This window comes from Strigops habroptila, chromosome Z, assembly GCF_004027225.2.
Source record: "Strigops habroptila isolate Jane chromosome Z, bStrHab1.2.pri, whole genome shotgun sequence".
Classification (NCBI taxonomy): domain Eukaryota; kingdom Metazoa; phylum Chordata; class Aves; order Psittaciformes; family Psittacidae; genus Strigops; species Strigops habroptila.
Window position 1 is genome coordinate 2,706,714 of NC_044302.2, and position 20,118 is coordinate 2,726,831.

The 20,118-nt window shown below is 42.2% G+C and overlaps 1 protein-coding gene across 3 annotated transcripts in view; it reads left to right on the top strand.

The window, feature by feature from the left end:
- The window catches only part of GALNS (galactosamine (N-acetyl)-6-sulfatase), a 47,577-nt gene that overhangs the window by 1,335 nt on the left and 26,124 nt on the right, over positions 1 to 20,118 (top strand). The window contains exons 1-10 of one of the 3 annotated variants that reach the window (XM_030512040.1): positions 1,486 to 1,653; positions 2,957 to 3,080; positions 4,331 to 4,405; positions 5,466 to 5,568; positions 8,517 to 8,660; positions 9,955 to 10,021; positions 10,138 to 10,265; positions 11,069 to 11,208; positions 12,381 to 12,484; positions 18,648 to 18,784. In XM_030512040.1, coding sequence (XP_030367900.1) covers positions 1,639 to 1,653; positions 2,957 to 3,080; positions 4,331 to 4,405; positions 5,466 to 5,568; positions 8,517 to 8,660; positions 9,955 to 10,021; positions 10,138 to 10,265; positions 11,069 to 11,208; positions 12,381 to 12,484; positions 18,648 to 18,784 — 1,037 coding nt within the window. In that variant the 5' untranslated portion in view covers positions 1,486 to 1,638. Of the gene's footprint in view, positions 1 to 1,485; positions 1,654 to 2,956; positions 3,081 to 4,330; positions 4,406 to 4,462; positions 4,553 to 5,465; positions 5,569 to 8,516; positions 8,661 to 9,954; positions 10,022 to 10,137; positions 10,266 to 11,068; positions 11,209 to 12,380; positions 12,485 to 18,647; positions 18,785 to 20,118 lie in introns of those variants that run through there. The other 2 variants (XM_030512039.1, XM_030512041.1) reach the window with 2 other exon arrangements.

Genomic DNA, 20,118 nt, shown 5'->3' on the forward strand with positions numbered 1-20,118 from the left:
TGGCACAGACTTTTCCCAGAGAAGCTGTGGCTGCCCCATCCCTGGCAGTGTTCAAGGCCAGGTTGGACACAGGGGCTTGGAGCAACCTGCTCTAGTGGAAGGTGTCCCTGCCCGTGGCAGGGGGTTGGAGCTGGATGATCTGAAGGTCCTTTCCAAGCCAAACCATTCTATGATTCTGTGACTCCTGCAGAGCAGAGCTCTCCCTGATGCACATGATCCCACCTAGGTCACAGTTTCCAGGTTCACACATCATCCCTTCCAGGCGCTGTGGGCTTCATATTCAGCCTGTGGGATGGCACGTGAGCAGGGTCCGTGGTGTGATTCATGGTCAGAGGTCTTCAGCACAGTGATTCAGGCATGGGTTGATGTGAGGGTCTGGAAAAGTTTGATTGAAATAAGCAGGAATATCTGAATAAGTTTTTAAGGACTTTATGTACGTGCTTCCTCATGCTCAGTTGCTTTCCTTCTCAAGTCCCTTCCAAATTTTGTGTAAAAAGTGGTGAAGAAATGAATTCCCAGCAAGGTCTGCTGTATCCCTGCTTTGCCCTTCCTTCAGGGCAGAACTTCCAAAAGCGACCTGCACTAGAGACTGCACACAAACCTCTTGTTATTCCTTGTGTGTGGATGTCCTGCTGAAAACAAGTGAGACTTCTCCGATCTGTAAAGTCAAGCCCATACAAAAGCCTTTTGGAACTGGTGCTTACACACCTACATACCTTACCTAGAAGCCTAATAAGCTCATTTTAATAAGTCCATTCATAATGACTGAGCATGACTGAGCAATGAACTCCACAGTCCTCGGCAAAGGATTCCACTGGCTGGTAAATGTTGAAAACCAGAGTGTCTCGATGATTTTCAAACCTTGGTAGAACCATCCTAAAGTTAAGGCTTGGTTTTGTAGCCTGCAAAAATAATTGTGGCAGTATCTTCTAATACCAACAATGGATGTAGTTGTAGTAGCACTGAATAAGGTGCATCTTCAAGTGTAGAGAAAGAAACTCCCAATATATATTTAAGGAAATGTTTTAGAAACCCACACTTACCTCTTGAAAAACTTAACAAGAAGAAACTAATCCTGCTAATTTTTACTCTCTGAACTGAGGGAAATAAAATAAAAAAGAGACAATAAATCACTAAAAAGTGGAAATAATCACAGATTTGTTTCCAATTACAAGTCTTTTCATTTTTGCACCCTGGAGTGGTCTTAACCACCCGGGTAAGGAAATATATTGATTTTCAACACGGTCCAGTTGCTGGCATCTTCCTGTTTTGCTTCTCTTCTAAATACTTTGGTGTCATCCATCAGGTGTGTTTGTAGTAGGAACTTGTTGTGTACTGTTTTAAGCTATTTGAAAAGCAAATGAGGGTGGGTATGTGCCTCGGAGGGTGGGCAAGCTCTTATCGCCTGTTTGGCTCCATTCTGCCAATTCAGCATGACTGGTTTTCATTGTGTTTCTACACTCCAGTACAAGATAATTACCTTGTAAGACGAGTTTTTCTGCCCAGCTGAGCCTTCGGCAGTCCATCTCAATTTCCCATTCAGGAATATTCCCCCTCTCTCCCAGCTGGCATTTGTAATTTTCAAGATGAAAGCTCCTTGGGACAGTGATTATCCCACTCTAGAAGTGTTGGTACAGCATGAGACATGATAAGGTACAGATCCTAACTGGAGCTTCTGTGAACTATTTATTTATTTAATATGCTGTTCGTTAAAAATGCATCTCCATGATCTTGTTTTCTTTGATCCTTCAGTAACTTCTGTGATTGTGAATTAGAGCAACAAGACATTGTGTTTTTTCTTTCTTCCTTGGTGATAAAGATACTGACGAATGGAGAACTGGGGGGTGATCCCATTGAATCCATTTTAATTCCACATCCTAGTGTTAGGCGGAACTGTTTATTTCCTCCTTGCTCCAGCATCACGAGCCGGCTCTGCAGCACTCCAACAGTTTTCCTTTCCAAACTGCACCACTGCCGTGTAAATGTTAGACTCTCAAATGGGGCGAAACAGATGGCTTTCTAAAAATCTCAATACATTACGCCCTCCCTTATCAGTTGCTCACCTGATACGCATCTGTATTAAAGAAAGCTATTGCCTTTTTTAAAGCATAATATAATCTCTAGCAACCATGGTGCCTAATTGCTCATTAAATTGTTCCCTTCTAGAACCTTCTGTTTTAAGTCAGTTTTACTTGTATTATTACCAGTAATAGTTTTCAGCAATGAATGTAGACAACGTGAGGGCAATTTTATGGTTCTTCTGGCATATGACCCCTCATAGGCCAGGAGAAGATGCAGGGTGAAACCACTGTCTTGCAAATAAGCAAGACACTGTTTTCACCACATGTTTCAAGACATGTGATGCCTCTGGCAGGTTTCTCTCCAGGACTTGCTTCTCAAATAAATGCTTTCTGCCTTTTCCTGCAGCACTGCTTTGGAGTTTAGAGCTTTCCTTTGCATTTCTAGTTACGTATACACAGATGGATTGACAGATTCAGCAGGCTGAGACGGAGTCCTGGGATCCACTGCAAAGACACTTAGCCAGGGGCTGAAGGGTCAGACTTTGCAGCTGTACAACACCGAGTGTATCACGTGTAACTTCCTTTTCCTCCCTGACATGTGTGTGCTTGCCAGTCATCAGGCACTTGAGTAAGAGTGAAGACATTAGGGTTCTTACCCAGTTCTGCTACAAGTGCTTTAATGCCTATTAGCAAGTCAGTTAATCTCATGTGTGCCTTGGTTTCCCATTCCTCAGTGGGAAGCGTAACAGTTCCCTGCTTCACAGGGTTGGGGAAGATAATTTTTATCACGTTTGTGAAGTACTCCCTAAGTAGGGAGATGAGCACTATAAAGATTTAGAAATGAAGGGATGCAATAACAGTGTTATGTGGGCCCAGAAGCATTGCTGTGGAAGAGTAGAAATACTTTTACATCTTTCGATGTCTTCTTTTTACAGATGGGTTGGGGTGATTTGGGAGCTTTCGGAGAGCCTTCTAAGGAAACTCCTAACTTAGACCAGATGGCTTCAGAAGGGATGCTTTTCCTGGATTTTTATACTGCCAACCCCCTCTGTTCTCCATGTAAGTAAACTTGAGTTTTAAACTAATGTATAAGCATGCCACCTTCTGAAAAGATTGGGATGTTTGCCAGCATTTGACAAACTAGCAACGAAACCAGCCGTTACCCTCAGGGCAGAGTTTGGATTTGGTGCCTTGATCTTGCATTTTGCTCCCTTTTTATTTATGTTTTGATCGGAAAACCTACAATCCTCAGTCCATACAAAGCACTGTTTTAGTGATCAAATCAGTCTACCTAAAGGATTTTTTACATTATGGTTTTGTATTCTCAAAGCTGCAGTCATTGCATTTTTTTCATCTTTCTTATTGTGGGATAAACAAAGCACTACCTAAACTGTTGCTGAATGTTGTACATAATTTGATTCCATTGGCTTTGGTGAGACTTTCTTGCAGCAGGTTGTGTCCTGGTTTTGACCCTGGTGGCTTGCAAGATTCATGGGGAAGGGACAAGAGATAAAAGAAACGTTTGGGTCTGGGAGACACAGATATTTTTATCTCTATTGTTTTTTCTCTGGTGTGGGTTTATTTTCTCCCCCCCCCCCCCCCCCCCCCCCCCCCCTTCTTTCTGTTTTTTTTCAAACCTGATTGGCAGCCAAGAACTGAACCAAAAATGAGGATCAGGAGCTTTCTGTTTGGGCTTTCATTTAGGATATAATTTGTCAGTGTGCTGATGACGTCCTTGCTGAGAAAAGGCATTTAAAATATGCTGAAGTCCTGCTAAGTCCAGCAGTGGTACTGTGTATGCTTAAAGTAAAACATCTGTTTAAACATTCCCTGCAGTCAAGACCTGACTTCTATTGTCAAAGCTGGACAGCTCTTTCTTCACCATTACATGACTTTTGTTCAGGCAAGCTTGAAAACTTAGCCTTAAGCATCTAATCAGTTCATGTTATGATTTCCTCTTAAATATAAATGTCAGATGTTCCTTTTATAATTACTAAGATAGAAGGGCTGCTACATTGACTATTGAAAGTAAGGACCCTTCAGCACTGGGTAATTTAAGAGAGGGGCCAAATTTCAGTCGGGTTTGTCCTGGAGTAAGTCAAATGGTGTCGTATCAGAGTGTGGCTATCTCCATGGCTCACTGGAGAGGGGAGTTCCTGCCTCTTCTAATGTGAGTGATCTTAGTTAGCTGGCTGTGGCAGAAAGACACTGACATGCTTCAGTCAGCATGCTGTCCTCAGCCTTAATGCAGTAATGTTAATATTAAGCAGAGAATGCATGTAAAATAAAACATTTCTTCTTGTTTGCAGCAAGGGCAGCACTGTTGACGGGCCGTCTTCCAGTCAGGAATGGTTTTTACACCACGAATGCACATGCCAGAAACGGTATGGGCTGCACTCCTGATTTGCCTTCCTCTCTTGATTTTCCTCTGTGCTTTGTAGGAAGCATTGCTGTGAACAAAGGCTTGGCTCGGTGATCTTCCCCTATGGATCTTCCAGAGTGGCACAAAAAGATTACCATGTTAACTGATGGTAATGAGCATGAAATTTATTGCTTCCTCCTCATCAAGCAGAAAACCTCCTCAAATTAAGAGACATAAACAAGGCTGGTTGATCCATTTGCTTCTGCTGGCTGTGAAGTGTTTCCTCTGGGTGGTCTAATTGGTGTCTGGTGAAAGAAAGTCACATGGGGTGTATGTTAAAACACCCAGAATAAAGAACAAGCTGCTTACAGTTTTATCCAGCAGCCAGTTCTCTAACCATTTCAGCCTTGGCAGTTTCATAGCACTGTTGTGCCCATGGTGCTTCCAGGGAAGATTACCAGTTCATAATGTCCCTGGGTTGATTCTAGTTCCTGTGATTGATTCCAGCGTGACAGATGCCACGTGCTTGGGCAGAAATCAGCAGCTACATGCTGATTCAGACTGTGGATCAGCAAATCTGCTTCGCTGTCTCCGTCCTAACCAAAGTCACACCTTAGATTCTCAAGGGCCAGAGAAGTGTAGACTGAGAGAGAGGTGTCATTTCTTTAAGCTCTTGCAGTCTGAGCAAGTTTAGTGATCATCTGATTTAGGGAAAAAATGCCTTAATTTTAGAAAATAGGAAGCAAATTTGCAAGAGTAAAGGAAATTTCGATGCACACCTACAGCACTTGCTTTCTTTATGACCTGCCCCTTTCAAGGGTCTTAACTTCATTCTGTGATGGCAGCCCCCTTTATTGCTGGCCATGGTGTGCTAATGGGTGGAAATCTTTTGATCTTTTGATCTCTCTGAATTAATTTTCTTCATCTTATGGCCTGGGAGAACTTCCAAGGAGTTATACTGCTGGCACCTCAAGCTAGTTGCTATTTCTGACCCAGTAACAGTGCTTCTAATGATGGGTAGCCATGAGCTGTTTTCTCTAATATTGTTAAGAGTCGGAAAGATTTTTGTTTGTTTTCCACAGCATACACGCCACAGGATATAGTAGGAGGAATCCCAGATTCTGAATTACTGCTTCCAGAGTTGCTGAAGAAAGCTGGCTACATCAATAAGATCATCGGCAAATGGTAAGCTTGCTTTAAGATCTCTTGCTTTGAGATTTCAGTCTGTCTGTGCGCGTATTGTGAAGGAACAGCAGAACAACCAGAAGCTCAGATGTCCGACTTTTGAAATCTGTGGTTGATCTTCCCCCCTGCTGTGATCAATTTCTGACTTGCTATCATTACAAGTACATGTATCTTCATACAAAGACTTGGAGGGGTTTTTATGTCAGTGTGTGTATATATATACTTATAAACCCTTCACCCTGTGTGCTTTCATCCACTTATCATCCCACTTAATCAAAAACCACCAAGATGTTCTGTTGGAACGTGCCTTGAGCGCCTAAGTGCTTTTTATCTTCGGCCCCTGCTATATGTTGGGGTTTTTTGTTAATATAGTAGTCTAAATTGCGAAAGCTTCTTTTTAAGGGGTAGAAACGTCTGGTGTAGAAATAGAGATGCAGACATCTCTGGGGCTACATTTAAGATTGTTTATCAAGTGTAGAAAGTCAGGGTGAATAGGAGCAGGCTTGATTGGCATAGTTGATACCAGATGTTTTAAAAGACCTGGAGGTCTAATCCAATACTCTGTGAATATCGTCCTTTGGCTTTATGGACTTTCATGGAAGTATAGTATAATCTTCATGGAGGACACAGAACTTCTAAAAACCAGTGTTTTGTGATGGCCAGGTTGGTCAGGGCTTTGATCAACCTGGTCTTGTGGAAGATGTCCCTGCCCGTGGCAGGGGGATTGGAGCTATGTGATCTCTATGGTCCCTTCCAACCCAAACCATTCTGTGATTCTATGTCTGCAAAGAATCAGAAAGGAAAAGCCTGAAAGATATTCAGATTAAACAAGCACGGTGGGATTACCAATGTAATAGTTGAAACTGGTGCATTCGTAAGATTAGAATTTCAAATGTGCTTGTGGGCTGTAATGGAATCCCATGAGGTCTGGGGATCTCTGACCAGTTGATTCACAGTTTGGAACAGTGCTGTAATACATAAATGCATAAGTAGCAACTTCCAAAGTACATAGACACCAGAGGAGTACTGCTTGGTTGACAGAGTAATGGTTAATGAAGAGAGTTCAGACAGGAGAAGTATTGGGGGGATACTGTTAAGGAAAGTAATAGGGTACAATTTATTTAACAGTTTTGTTAACTAGTTAAAGAAGAGTGGGTTTGAATTGTGGCCGGATTCGCCAGCGCCCCTGAAATTGGAAAGCAAGCAAACTACCCTGAGACAGTGAATTATTTATTAACCACAAATCCAAACAGCAGAGTGGCCGTGAAGAATCGGATCAGTGGGCTGAACGCAATAAGATGCAGTTCAGTGCTAATAAATGTAAATTCATACACCCAGGGAGAAGAAATAAACAATGCAAATACAGATTGGTTCCAGGCAGTTATTTGGAAAAGAGCAAATCTGGAAGAACCTGCAGCTGTTAGGAATAAGCAGTCTGAATATGAACTTGCAGTGCATTACTGTTGTGCACCCAAGACCTGTTACCCTGGACAGGACTAGGGAGTGATCCTGTACAGCAGTCATCTCTGTTTGTGCACACCCCCTGCTTCCTAGAAAGGGGTTAAAAAAGAAAACAGGCAAAGTACAGTAGTTAAATTAGGGTCTCAAACACAGAATTTTAGGGCTTAAAAAAAACCCCTCTAAGTTTTCCAGCACTAGATTTCTATATCCTTTCAACATCCCTCCTAAAAACTTGTAAGGGTGTCCTGTGGCAGCAAGTTCCACAGTTTAATTATATGTTTGCAAGTCAAGTATTTCCCATGACCGTTTTTGAATTTGTTGCATTTCATTAAATCTCTATTTTTTTGTGTGTGTTGTGAGAGGGAGAGAATAATCTGCATCTCAGAAATTATTTAATGCCTTTTTCAAGTTTCTTCCTCTGTAAGTTCTCTTAGGACTTCCTTGGAATAAAATATTTTTCATGTCCCCTGTTGTAGAAGCAGTGAGGAATAGTTTTGTATTATCATGTGTATAAATGAGGAAAGAATAGAATCGTGCAGGTCAGACTTGCAGGTTTAGTTACATTACTGAATTATCATAGCTGGAATTATGATTATTTTCAGTTATAACTTATTTTGGAATAGCTCAGAATAACACCATGGATAGTTTTACTTCAGGTAATGCATTTTATGCCCCTTATGTTCAGAAAGTGTGCAGAGGGTGATGGCATAAAATGGACTGGTTGCAGATGCAGGCTCGTGAGTGAAAGCTGGAATAATTAAATAAACATTAAGCTACAAAGATCTCCCTTAGAGACTGAGAGAGGATGGGCATTCTGTGTCCTCAAGATGGTATAAATGAAGGAAATTTAGAATTTGCAGCATAGAAGTTGAAGATTAGAGAGGAGCTGCATCTTGAAGTTAAGGATGGAGAATTTTCAAGCTGCATAGTAAACAGAGCTGTCAGCAGCAGCTGAACATGTTTTATGTTCACATGTGCACGTAAAGAACTTGTTTTCATTTACATTCAGGTCTCTTTGTACCATTTTGGCCACCTGAATGTTCCATAAAGGGGATGCAGATATAATGATACATTTCATGAGCTTTGCCTTGTGTTTTTACAGCTTAGTGGTATGAAAGTGACTTGTCATAGATCAGAATCCCTAAGTAAAACATTATGTGTGTCTTTGCAATGGCTTTGGGCAGTGTTGTCCATCAGTACAGCTCATCAAGACGGCATGAGAGAAGACACCAATGGAAGGAAACAATGGAAAACAAAGACAAGACAGTAGGCTAAGATGGGATATATGTAAGCACTGAAGTGAGACTGCACAGACACATTTGCAACAAGTATGAGAATGATCAAGACAATGCTCTGCATTTATTTGATTGAAATGCTTAGGTTTTTTCTTATTAGGCAAAGATTGTTTTCTTGCATGCCATTCTGATGAGATGATTATTTGCTTTTTTGCAGCAGAATTTTAACTCGTCTGTTTCTTTTGTTCCTAGGCATCTGGGTCACCGGCCGCAGTTCCACCCCCTGAAGCATGGATTTGATGAGTGGTTTGGATCCCCAAATTGCCATTTTGGACCTTTCGATAACAGAGCTCTCCCCAATATCCCTCTGTATAGGGACTGGGAAATGATTGGCAGGTAATTCAGCTACTTGCCTGGTAATGTTATTTTCTTTGCTTCCCCTGCTGACATTACAGTGCTGGAAGATAAGTGCTGCCATAGCAAACCCATTTCAGTGAAAAGGGTTTGGTAAAGCCACCAGCTGCTTCAGAATCAGTTACAGACTCAGCTGGACGGGCAGTGATCTACGGGTATTTCACCCCATGCAGAGGACTTTATAGCATGTCAAGCATTGGGAATATCCTGCCTCGTATACGATCTGACATACTTACTACAGAGTGCCCTGAATATCCTGCAGTTCAGCAATAAACCAGTGCAGAAAAGATGCTTGTAAGCGGACATGAAACACATGAACAACCCTTCTGGGTCAGGCCCAACCCTGTTTAATCCTTTATACTCTGCGATGACCACTGGTAGTGAATGTATACAGAAAGGGTATAAGGAAACATACATGGAATAGTCCTTCTCTTGTATGGTTGTCCACCTTCCTAACCTGAAGGTTGTGTCCAGATCTTTAATAGCCCTGAGTAACAAGGCCAACCTGTAAGCTGCACGTGGACCATCTAGGGGTGTGATTGCCCTAGACTGCCTCCCTCCAAGAGACATTTGCTTATCCCACTGCACCCAAACGGCTTCCTGTGATGATTTCACTCCACTGCTTCTCTTAGAAGTTGGTTCCATTCTGTACTGAAAGACCTCTTTATTCCTTCTCTTCCTGTTTGTAATAAACTTTTGCCTGTTTGCATAACACCATTCTGTGCTCCAAGTCTGCAGTTGTACCATTCTTATCCATTCACTTTTGAGTCTTGTATCATCTTATTTCCCTTGGTGTTCTCTTGAGCACTGCCCCCTGCCCTTCTTTGCTTAGTTGGTTTCTAAAGATACTTCTAAAATAACATTTTCCAGGCAGCCCAAGTTCTGATGCCAGGATTGCTCCATCTCACTGGAAGTTGTTCTGTACTTCTAAAAATCTTATTCACATTTCAAACAGCTCCCTATTGAAGGAGTAACAGCGTGAGGTCTCTAAGCATACTACCCCTATTCTAATAGCTTAACAGTGAAAGTCTGGTAGCTCAGGTTTGTCCAAAACTTGCAGTCATCCTTAATTCAGATCTGGCTGTTTCACTGCTTTCACCCATAAGAAAAAAATAAGGTGCTACTCTTTTTAATGTCTGAAGAGAGTTTGCTGAGTGCCACATGTTACTTGTTTGTTACCTATTTTTGCAGTAAGGGAAAAAAAAGCCTTTTTATGTTGTATATTCCTTAGGATTGATTTTTTTTTTTTTCTCTCCCTGATTCTTTTTATCTTAAGATACTATGAAGATTTCAAAATTGATCTGAAGACGGGTGAAGCCAACTTGACTCAGATCTACCTGCAGGTACTGTCTATTTTAACACTGGTTTCTAAGCCACAGTGACTTTATGCTGCTTTTTTTGCAGAGATTTAGATGGCAGAGGATGATTCCATTAAATTCATTTTTATTGCTGTTTACAGGAAGCTCTCGATTTTATCAGCAAGCAGCAGGCCAGCCAGCAGCCATTCTTTTTATACTGGGCAATTGATGCTACCCATGCTCCTGTTTATGCCTCCAAAGAGTTCCTGGGCACTAGTCAGAGAGGACTGTAAGTCTTGGGTTTGTGGGTGTTGGTTTTATTGGGGTTTTTTAAATTAATACCTCATGCTGCAGAAACAGAAAACCTAAGCAATGTTTATTAGATCCAAATACACAGATAATTTCTCAAAAGTGTATGTGTGTGCTGAAATATATTAGTGAGGACTTTGCTTGGATTGTTCTTTAATAATTTTGCTATCATCCGAAATGAAGATCATGTGACTAAAATGGGGGAGAAGGGGGAGTCTAAGCTCCTTTGCCAGTTTGTGTGAGTAATGAAGTGCGGTATGTGGCACAGATGATTTTTTGGAAGGCTTTTGTATGATTAGTGCCTGTTTTAAAAGCCTATAAATCCGACCAGCAAGTAGAAAAGCAGGCATGAAAAATGCAATTTACAGGAGGCAAAGAGCTCTCTAGATGTTGGGAGCCTTGCTTCTGAGAGTGCAGTTACAAACCAGCATCCATAAGCAAAACTGTGTTATTAGCTTCAAGTCTGTGGCAAAGTGGCTTTGCCTGTATTTAAGAACTTCACAGCTAAATTTGTATCAGTCACTGGTCTCTGTCCAAGAGTGGCTCACATCTGAACAAATTCTGGCTCTTAATACCCAAGAAAGGTTGCTCTCTGCAGGTAAGGGACACAGGGTTTGCAGTGGAAAACTTTATTACAGTACCTGCTGCATAAGAGAACTACTTCTGTAGCACAGGCATAAATTACATCCCCTAGAAGCATTGTGGCTGGTTGCAGTGCATTATGCTGTGTGACACTTTTCCTCTTTTGCTGCCTGTAATGTTTTGCATCTGTTTTTGCCTCAGATATGGGGATGCTGTGCGAGAAATTGATGATAGCATTGGAAAAATCCTAAAACATCTTCAGAAGCTGGGTATCAGTGAGAACACTTTTGTGTTTTTCACCTCTGACAACGGGGCTGCTCTCATTTCAGCTCCTAGACAAGGTGAGTGTCAGATGGACAAACCTGGGCTGGGGTTGTGAAATCGAGGCTTAAGCCTCTGTGTCTTCAGGAAAAGAGACCTGTGCTTGGGGTTTTTCCTTATGCAGTTGGAAGTCTCAAAACTTTTATGTTCAGGATTAGCTTATATTCATTATTTCTAGTCACTGTTGGAGGAGGTAGCCTTGGCTAAATGTACTTTTGGCCTACCCCAGTGTGCCTGTTCACATGTGTGCATTTCCACTTTGTGTCCCACTGTCAGGGGATGAATATTTTTCAGTTTACTTAGGACCAGGCACAATAACTTAGCAGGGTTCTTACTCTCCATCTGCCAAATGCCTATTTCAGTTTTCTGAGTAATTATAAAGAGTCGAAGAGTCTCTCCTTCTTTAGCACACATGAAAAATATTGAGAAGAAAAACTGTTTTTGTTACTTAACAAGTTTTCTTTTGTTTAAATAGTTGTTTTTCTTAGAGTCATTGCAAATTGATTTTATGACCCACTCCATTCTGTTTGGAGGCAGGCTGTCTCGTGGTTATTGGACCATAGAGCAGGGAGTATCCTGAGTTCTGATTTCAGCTGAACCACCGTGTTTGACTTTGTGTGACCTGGAATCAGTCACAAGCCCTTCCTGTTTCTTCCTCAGCAAGCTTAGCTACAAGGTTGGGTTAAAAACCCAAACATTTCTGCAAAGCACTTGCTATCGCTGAGAATGAACACTCAGGGACTGCATGAGTATTTTTCTCTCTCTTCTATCTGCATCTTATACTGCTCTGGTACTTTAAAAGGATTATGAAAAAAACCCACTGTTTCTGCCTGAAAGTGTCAGATTTCCTTTAGTTCCAAACAGCAGTTAACATGCTTAAAGAGAAGGAAAATGCCAGTGAAGTATTTTCTGTTTGTTTGGCTTTTGTTTTTAACCTTTCTTTGGTTGATAGCAAGTTGTGTTTAACTGTCACTTTCTCCGTGTGCTGAAGACACTCCTAGAATTTCATGAGAAGTGGATATTTAAAAAAAGAACCAAACCAAAACAACAACTCTGGACATGTTATTTGAAGAAACGTTCATGCAGAAATGAAAATTCATTTAAAGCTAGCCTAAAAGTTTCCTAGTTTACAGTGTCCCTCTGAAATGATGCTGGCTTATTGTGGGATTTATGGCTTCTTTTCTCTCTCTAGGAGGAAGCAATGGTCCTTTTCTGTGTGGCAAACAAACCACCTTTGAAGGTGGCATGAGAGAGCCAGCTATTGCTTGGTGGCCGGGACATATACCTGCAGGAGGGGTGAGTATCTGCTTTTAACAATTCAGGTCAGTCTTAAGTAAACTGAAGTGAATGGGGTGGTTCTTGCTGAGCTTGGGTTCAGGCTTTTAACATGCCCAATGTGTCAGTCCAGGCACTTGTCTAAATAAGGAGCTGAGTGCTCCCCCCAGAGAATGATGCCATTCTTGTTCACTATTGCTGATTTGCAACTAGAGTGTCTATGATCAACACATCTGTGAACACCAAGTGGTCTGGTCTTTTTGTCTTCCTGATCTATTTAAACCCGTTACTCTTTTGGACCACAGTATTTTAGTGGAATATGTGTTTGAACAACTTGGAGTATAAAGACACATCACTAATGTGTGTCCCAGTGTAGAGCAGGAGCGTGTTGCCTGCACACCGCTCTCTGTGCCCTTCAGTGTCAAGTGCTTTGATACTCGGCTCTTGCTTTGGTGTTTGATAAAAGTTCCACTCAAGGAGGTCTAGATACCAGACTACTGCTCTTTCCTGCCTGTACACAAATTCAGATATGATCACTTCAAGATAATCCTCCAGTGGCACTACCAGCCTCTCTTGTCCCAATTCTCATTAAAGAAGGATGCAATCAATTCTTCTGCAGGCAGGGTTCACAGTAAATAATACAAATTCCCTCCCCTTTGTGAGCATCTCTCATCCCCTGACGAAAGTGATACTTCATTAACTGGGCACTGTGCTTAAGACTGCAAACTCTTCATAAATAAAACATTTTTCTAAGTTGCATTCCTTTTCAGTGGTTTAATTGAGTCAGGATAATGATAATTTATCACTTACATTTAGGAGGAAGCCATCAGATAGCTTAGATCTACAGCTGAGGGCAGGAGGGTAGTTTGGTTTCATAATTTTTAAAGGGTTCACAAAGCCTACCAGGGATGTTTTATTCTTTTTTTTTTTTTTAATTTGAAATGAAAACAGTCTTTTTGTTTAAATTTAAACATTTCCATAAAGCCTTTAGAAGCCAAGTACAACAGCCTTGGGCTAGCATATGAGAACATGAAACTGAAGCTGACTGTTTTGTTTTCCATGTCCAAACTAAATAATGTGCTAAAAGTAAACATGCATTATAAATGGGGACAAGTAAATACCAAATTTAAAAATTCTTTCCATTGTAGTAACTCTGGGATAATGAGGAACATGTGTAGAGAAATAATTTTTCTTATTTTCTATTTTCTATTTTTGAACTGTGACTGGCTGATACGCCTCTCCCAGGTAGTCTTTTGCATGTAGCTCAGCAGTGAAGCTTTATGTGGTCCAGAATGTTCTTGGTAGCCTGGTGTGATGCTTGGCTTCCCGCTTGAGGCCACAGTTGGAGCTGCTGTTTGAATTCCTGTGAACAGTCATTTCTGTGGAGAGTTAACGTGTTTGCACAGGTGGGTGGACTGACCTACGCTGTGCTATCATGAGCCCATGCATGCTCAGTTTGCTGAAGAGTGCGCTTAAAGCTTATCAGGGCAGGTATGCACCCAAAAATCCCCACTCCACCACTGCTATCATCATCCTTGGCACTTAAGCACATCCTAAACTTTAAAATCCACCCTATCCTGAGCTCCAGTTCATGATGCTGCCTGCCAAACATCTGCATGTGCAGGTGCTATGCTCCCAGATGTCCTCTTGGACTCCACTGAGGTACCTTGAGAAGCCTGTTCTGAACTCTGTCCACAGGATGTGCTGCTTGGCTCCGAGGTAGACCTCATATGATGCTACTGATAAGTAAATATGTGATAGCTACTTATATGTCTTTTCTGCTTGTATTCTTGCCATCGAGGCTCCAGCACTGGTACACACAGCAGCACTGACCACAGGTGAGATGTTTGGCAATGCTTCTGTGTAATATAGCTCACAATGTGTTGGTCTGTAGGGTGCCTGTAGTTACTGCTTCATAATTGCCCCTTTCACTGACATAGTAAGTGAAGAGATGTGTGTCTGCTAGTAAATTTTTGGGGGTTTTTTCTGTATCTTACACAGTCTGTAGCTTCAACATCTTACTGACTGCAGGTTTAAACCAGTCAGCCTAAGTCCTGGGCAGTCCAAGAAGCACGGGAAACTGCTTCAAAGTCTCTCATTACTCTTTCTTTTCAAAAGACTTGAAGGAGACAAAGGCTTGGGAGCCCTGAACCAGTGTGGAAGCAAAAAGCTTCTCAGGAGTGCTAAGCACAAAGCTGAAGGGTCAACTTCTCCTTTCTGCGCTGCAGTTACTCCCAGTGCAGTAGTTGTTCTTTTGCAGCCATGGACCTTTTGGGAGCAGGCAGAGGGCCAGAGACCATTTCAGCTGGCACATCTGCAGCCAGAAAAAGAAGGCTTCTGTCTCTGGCCACTGAAATCCAGTTATTGGGTGAAAGGCTCATTCCGCTGATGGGATCTGGCAGTTTATTAATAATCTCATTGATATATAGGGTTGAGGTTTTTTGTTTCTCTTAGAGGGTACGTTTGTCTGCTTAAATAAGGGAGTAGCTTTTTATTTAGACAAAGAAGTTAGGTGACAGGATTGTGAACACTTGACAGGTATCGATAGAGGTTGGGATAATTGGTGCAGTTGGCTGATTTGCAGGTTTTTTGGAGGAGAGGGATGCCTCAGGAGTGCGTGTAGCTCTTGGCATCAACATTCAGTAAATTCTGGTCCCCCGTCAGGAATATTTATTCACACACAAACAGCCTTTCTGCAGTTTCCTCCTCAGCTACGTTTTCCAGGTGAGTTCACAACAAATCAGCATTTCAAAATTCCCCACATCACATCTGCTTTCTGGAAGGATCCAGCTGGAAAAAAAAAGCCATCATATTCTGTTGGTATTTGAATCCTCCTCCTCTCTTCCCTCACCCTCCTCCCCTTCCTCTCTCGTGCCTGCTTCCTGAAGGAGAAAAGAACATATCAACCCAAAGACAGCATTGCAACCTTTTCTTCACTATCTCCCATGGGGCGCAAATTGAAATTGAATTAGACAGGGATATCAGGTCTGCTCGCTGTGATAACTGTAAAAGGATTTTATTTAAAAACACCCTGACATTTGTTCACCCAGTTTCAAATATTTAGCTTTCCTCCTTTCCATTCCTGGCGGGGGCGACTTTATTAATTGTCGCCTTTGATTCAGAGTTAAAGCTTGGAAGCACTGATAACAGCGGCGGTGACTATTTCTTCTAGCGACGTGGCCCACAGCAAAAGGATTTCATTTTCTTAAAGACGTTATGTGTATACTGAGAGTTTATTAAAAAGGAGGGGAGGAAAGGAGGGGGGAAAAATCCGTTCTTCCGTGCGTAATACCAGCTGTTTCTCACTGATACGAGCAATATCTGATCTCACTCTTTTTTTTTATATATTATTTATTTTCTCTGGGCTGTTGCCCTCTCTGGATTTTTCTTCTTCTTTTCTTAAAAAAATTGGAAAGGCAACTAGAATGAAAGAGCACTGTTGACAGGAGAAAATGGTAATTTTTTTTTTTTATTTTTCTCTGAAAAATACTTCAAAGTTTTATATAAATATTAACCTTCCCCCCTCTCCCCCCCCCCTTCTTCAGTGTGGTGCTGCAGAGCACAGATAAATCCAAGTGGCTGTGGCATGGGCATTTAATTTCCTTAAGAAGTTTTCTCTGCTTCATGGAAAAATGTTGTCTGAGACCAGAAACGTAATTGGATGATTAAAGAGAGTCATCTACATCTGGTTATGGTTAATAAGGGCCAGTAGAAGAAGACCATGGTGGCCCCACAGGATTGTCACAGTGCAGTGTATAAATTGGGTGATATTAGAGGCACGAGTCTCGGGTCAGCGATTGCCTCTTGCTGCCTGTTATCAAAAGATTGAGGCGAGGGAATGGAATGACAAGAAGAAAAGTGCCTTTTGGACTTGCCTTATAAATGTGAGAGGTCTAATTACAAAAAAATCTCTGTTTGCCCGCCTGCTCCTGACGTAGCAGTTGTCAGGGAGCAGGCGTGTGCCAGATCTCCTCTTTATTAGATTTCCAGCTCTGCATATGGTGTTCTGCTGACCCCACAGCTCTCCTAAGGCATGCTCAGAGTGAATTAGCTGGCAGATGAGCCTATGAGGGACTGAGCGTCTTTCCTGAGATGCCGAGCACTTGTAATCCCCTCTGACTTCAGAGGGAGTGCAGCATTCCCCACACCCGTGGCTCACAAAGTCTAGCTCTGTAAGGAATGAGCTGATGGTTTGGGGTTTTGGGGGTTTGGCATGCTTGTTTTTAACGTGTCCTTTCTGAGTGCACACCCAGGAACAGAGAAGAGCCCATGCAAGGGAATGGTCCAAGGAGCACACAGCACTGTCCCACAGCTAATCCCATAGATGAAACATCCACCTTTGCTTCTTCCCAGTGGTCCACATTTGCCAAATGGCCACAGAGAGAGCAAGAAGCAGGGTTAACCCATCAGAGAGCTCGGTTCTGTTTCCTTCTCCACAGCTGTGTATCAGAAGATCCCCATCCTCTTCACCATGCAGAGACAGAAATTCATGTATATGTCTCCTTTCTGGGGGGGATTTGTGGGCTTCTCTCTGTTTGTCACTGCCTCCAAGGACAGGCTGAGCACAACCTCTTTCAGGCTGCCAGCTGCATCAGTGTCCACAAATAAGGTTTAACCTCAAATGGCTGAGACCTCCTGCAAGACCTATTGATCTTGGTCAACTGATCCAGCTGCTTTCCAGGGCAAGGATTTTCATGGTCAGGTTTCCTCTTGTGCTTTTAGACCTTTGCACTTTGATTTTTCCTGAAGAGTTTCTTGCATGCAGCCTTAATATTATGTGTTCCTGCCAACACCTTTTGATGGATGGAAGCCATTAAAATTTGAAATTACTGTAATCAAGGAATGGGATATTGTAATTTTAAACTTGTAATTAGTCCCCTGCATATTGCTTTCTCCAGTTTCTTTTTTAGAGAAAAAAACTTGTTAATTCATCCTTTGTGTTCACTTTTTCCAGCCCAGCCTCTTAATAAAAGACTTAATGTCCCAGCAAAAATAGCATTTTCCCTTTGGTTTTTTCTCTCTAGAGCCAGCATCTCACAAAAATTCATTTATCATGTTATCATTTGTTGTCGTATTCAAATAATTAGTGTCAGCTCACAGGCTGGGGGTCTGTTTGTGAGTAGAAAGAGGATTCAGAGGTAAAAAGTCTTTGATAGTCCCAGTATGGTAATGTTCACACTGACATTCACAAGGCTGCTGCTACGACTTGGATTTCACTCAGAAAGTGCTTCTGTACTTACAGATGTGGGCTTGTATCAGATGGCTTCTTGTTTCTGAACAAGTGCTACAGCTGAAAAGGCTCTTTTCGTGTCGCATCTTGTGCTGGTGCATCCTGGTGCAAAACAGCTTTGCTCTTGATTTGAATGTGTCTGCTTTAATTTAGTGTGTCACCGGCTAATTAACCATCCTACAACAGATAACTGTAGCGTGCTGCAAGCAGGGTGGGAGCAAAGATTCAGGAAGAATCAGTCAGAACAGACTTTTTAGGGTTTTAAAATATAAATAATTAAGACCAGAGAGATGAATATGGCTCCCAATTAAGGGGAAAGGGAAAAAAAAAAAAAAGCAAAGGGAAGAAAAAAAGCCTGCACATCTCCATTGGAGCCAAACCCAGATGTTTTTCTCCCTTATTAAAATATATTCTAAAAATACCACAACTTTACAGTTCTTGAATTGTTGGAAATGGTTTGCAGATGAAGTCATCGGGCTCTTTTTGTTATTATCCATCTATCCCTGTGCTTTCTGGGAACTCTCTCAGGGTATTCTGGCCTCCAGAGATGACCTGAAGAGAGAACAAATCAAGGACTTTTTCTTGGTTTAAATGCTGATTTTTCAATCCACAAATGAGATGGAATTTGCTACGTTAAGTTGAACTCTGTGAAAACATGCTCCTGTAAAGTGGATACGTAGAAAGAAGTGAGAAGAAAAAGAGGAAAATGATAACATGAATCAAAATGCAAGTGCTCCCTTAAAAGGGGAGAAATATGGATCATCTCCTTTCCCTTATTATTTTACTTGGGGGTTTGCTGGTGACTGCAGCACCGTAAAGGGAGATATCCTCCAAAGATGCTCAGCAGAGAAGGAGTCTCCGGAAGCAATCCTTGTGCTTTGGTGGAAACCAGCCTCTTTCGCTCTGGCTTTTCCTGAAGGTCTTGTTGCAAACGTGTCTCTGTTGTTTTTTCAGGTCAGCCATCAGCTGGGCAACGTGATGGATCTGTTCACCACCATCCTCTCCCTGGCGGGACTGCAGCCTCCCAGTGACAGACAGATTGACGGCATCGACCTTTTACCTGCCATCTTGCAGGGCAAGCTAATTGACAGGTTCGTTATGAGCTCCGACCCTTGCATCCTGGCTGAAGCGATGCCAGATTTGTTTGTGTGGGTTTCCTGCAGAAATATTTTATAAACAGAATTGATTCATCTTTGCTCCTGCTCAGTGGGGTGGGATAGCACCAGAGCTTTGTGCTGTGTGCTGGTGGAGTGAGCAGAGGTGGGGTTTCCTGACATGTGGCATGTTGCCATACAGTGGAGTCTGGGGACAGGTGAAAACATCAGGGGGTTAGCAGGGATCCCTGCCACAACATATGGCATTAGAGGAGATAAAAGCCTGAGAATTGTAGCCTGGGTAGGGGAGAATACATTATTTATACTGGAAAAACATGCAAGAGTATGCTGGGTCTTTGTAGTCCTGGCTTGAGAGAGGCTTTGGTTATATGGAAGCCCTCCTCCTCCCAAGGTCCTGTTTCTGTGAACGCTTTTGCAAGAATAGATTTGGGTTAAAGACCTGGGATCTTTATGAGCACAGAGGATCGCTGTCAGCTGTTGGGTACAGGCACTAAGATCTGACAGCAAACATCCTCAGCACTCTTGTTGGAAAGGTCGGAGGTCAAGAGAGGTCTTGTAGTTGTAATTTTGAGGAGGAATTTGGCAGCCTGTGAAATCTGAACACAAACATGTTCTTTGCCTGTGACACAGCAAGGAAACATATGCGTGGAAAACATACTTGAGTTCTTTCCTCTGTTGGGTGCGAGCCATTGTTCCATAAAATTGCTTTTGTGCCTGTCAAGCAAGAAGCGTGCCTACAGTGTTACCTGAGAGCTTAGCCAGGGTCTGCCGTGAGGCGTTGCAGATTCATCAGACACAGCTTATCTCATCTTTACTTCTGAAAGTTTGTTGAACTTCTCTGTTTTAAAAGAGAAATTAATTGCAGTCACCAACCCCTTGGAACTGGTGCTGTTTGTGTCTTGCGGGGCACAGCATGGCTTTCCTCCTCACCCCAGACCTGACCAGGTCACAGTTTCTACAGCCCCCAGAAACTTTCCAGGAGATACAGTTGTGTTCTTTTGATCTTAAAAAGGAAAAATGGAATGGGGAAAAAAGAAATAGGTAATAGGTAATAGCAGAACTTTGAGTACAAGCCATAACTCTCTTTCAAAGATGGGAAGATATAATTCTCTTTAATTAAAACCATAAACTCTACACCTTCAATCAAAGGCACTTACCAAATGGTCATTTTTTATGGCAAGGAAAAAGGAGGCTGGCATGCTTTGTGGCATATGTTTTTGGGCTTTTGTTAATGGGACTGGTTTAGATCAGGTTGTGCACTTTGGCAGATCTCTCCAGCTGCCTTTATTACATGGGATTTCAGGTGCATT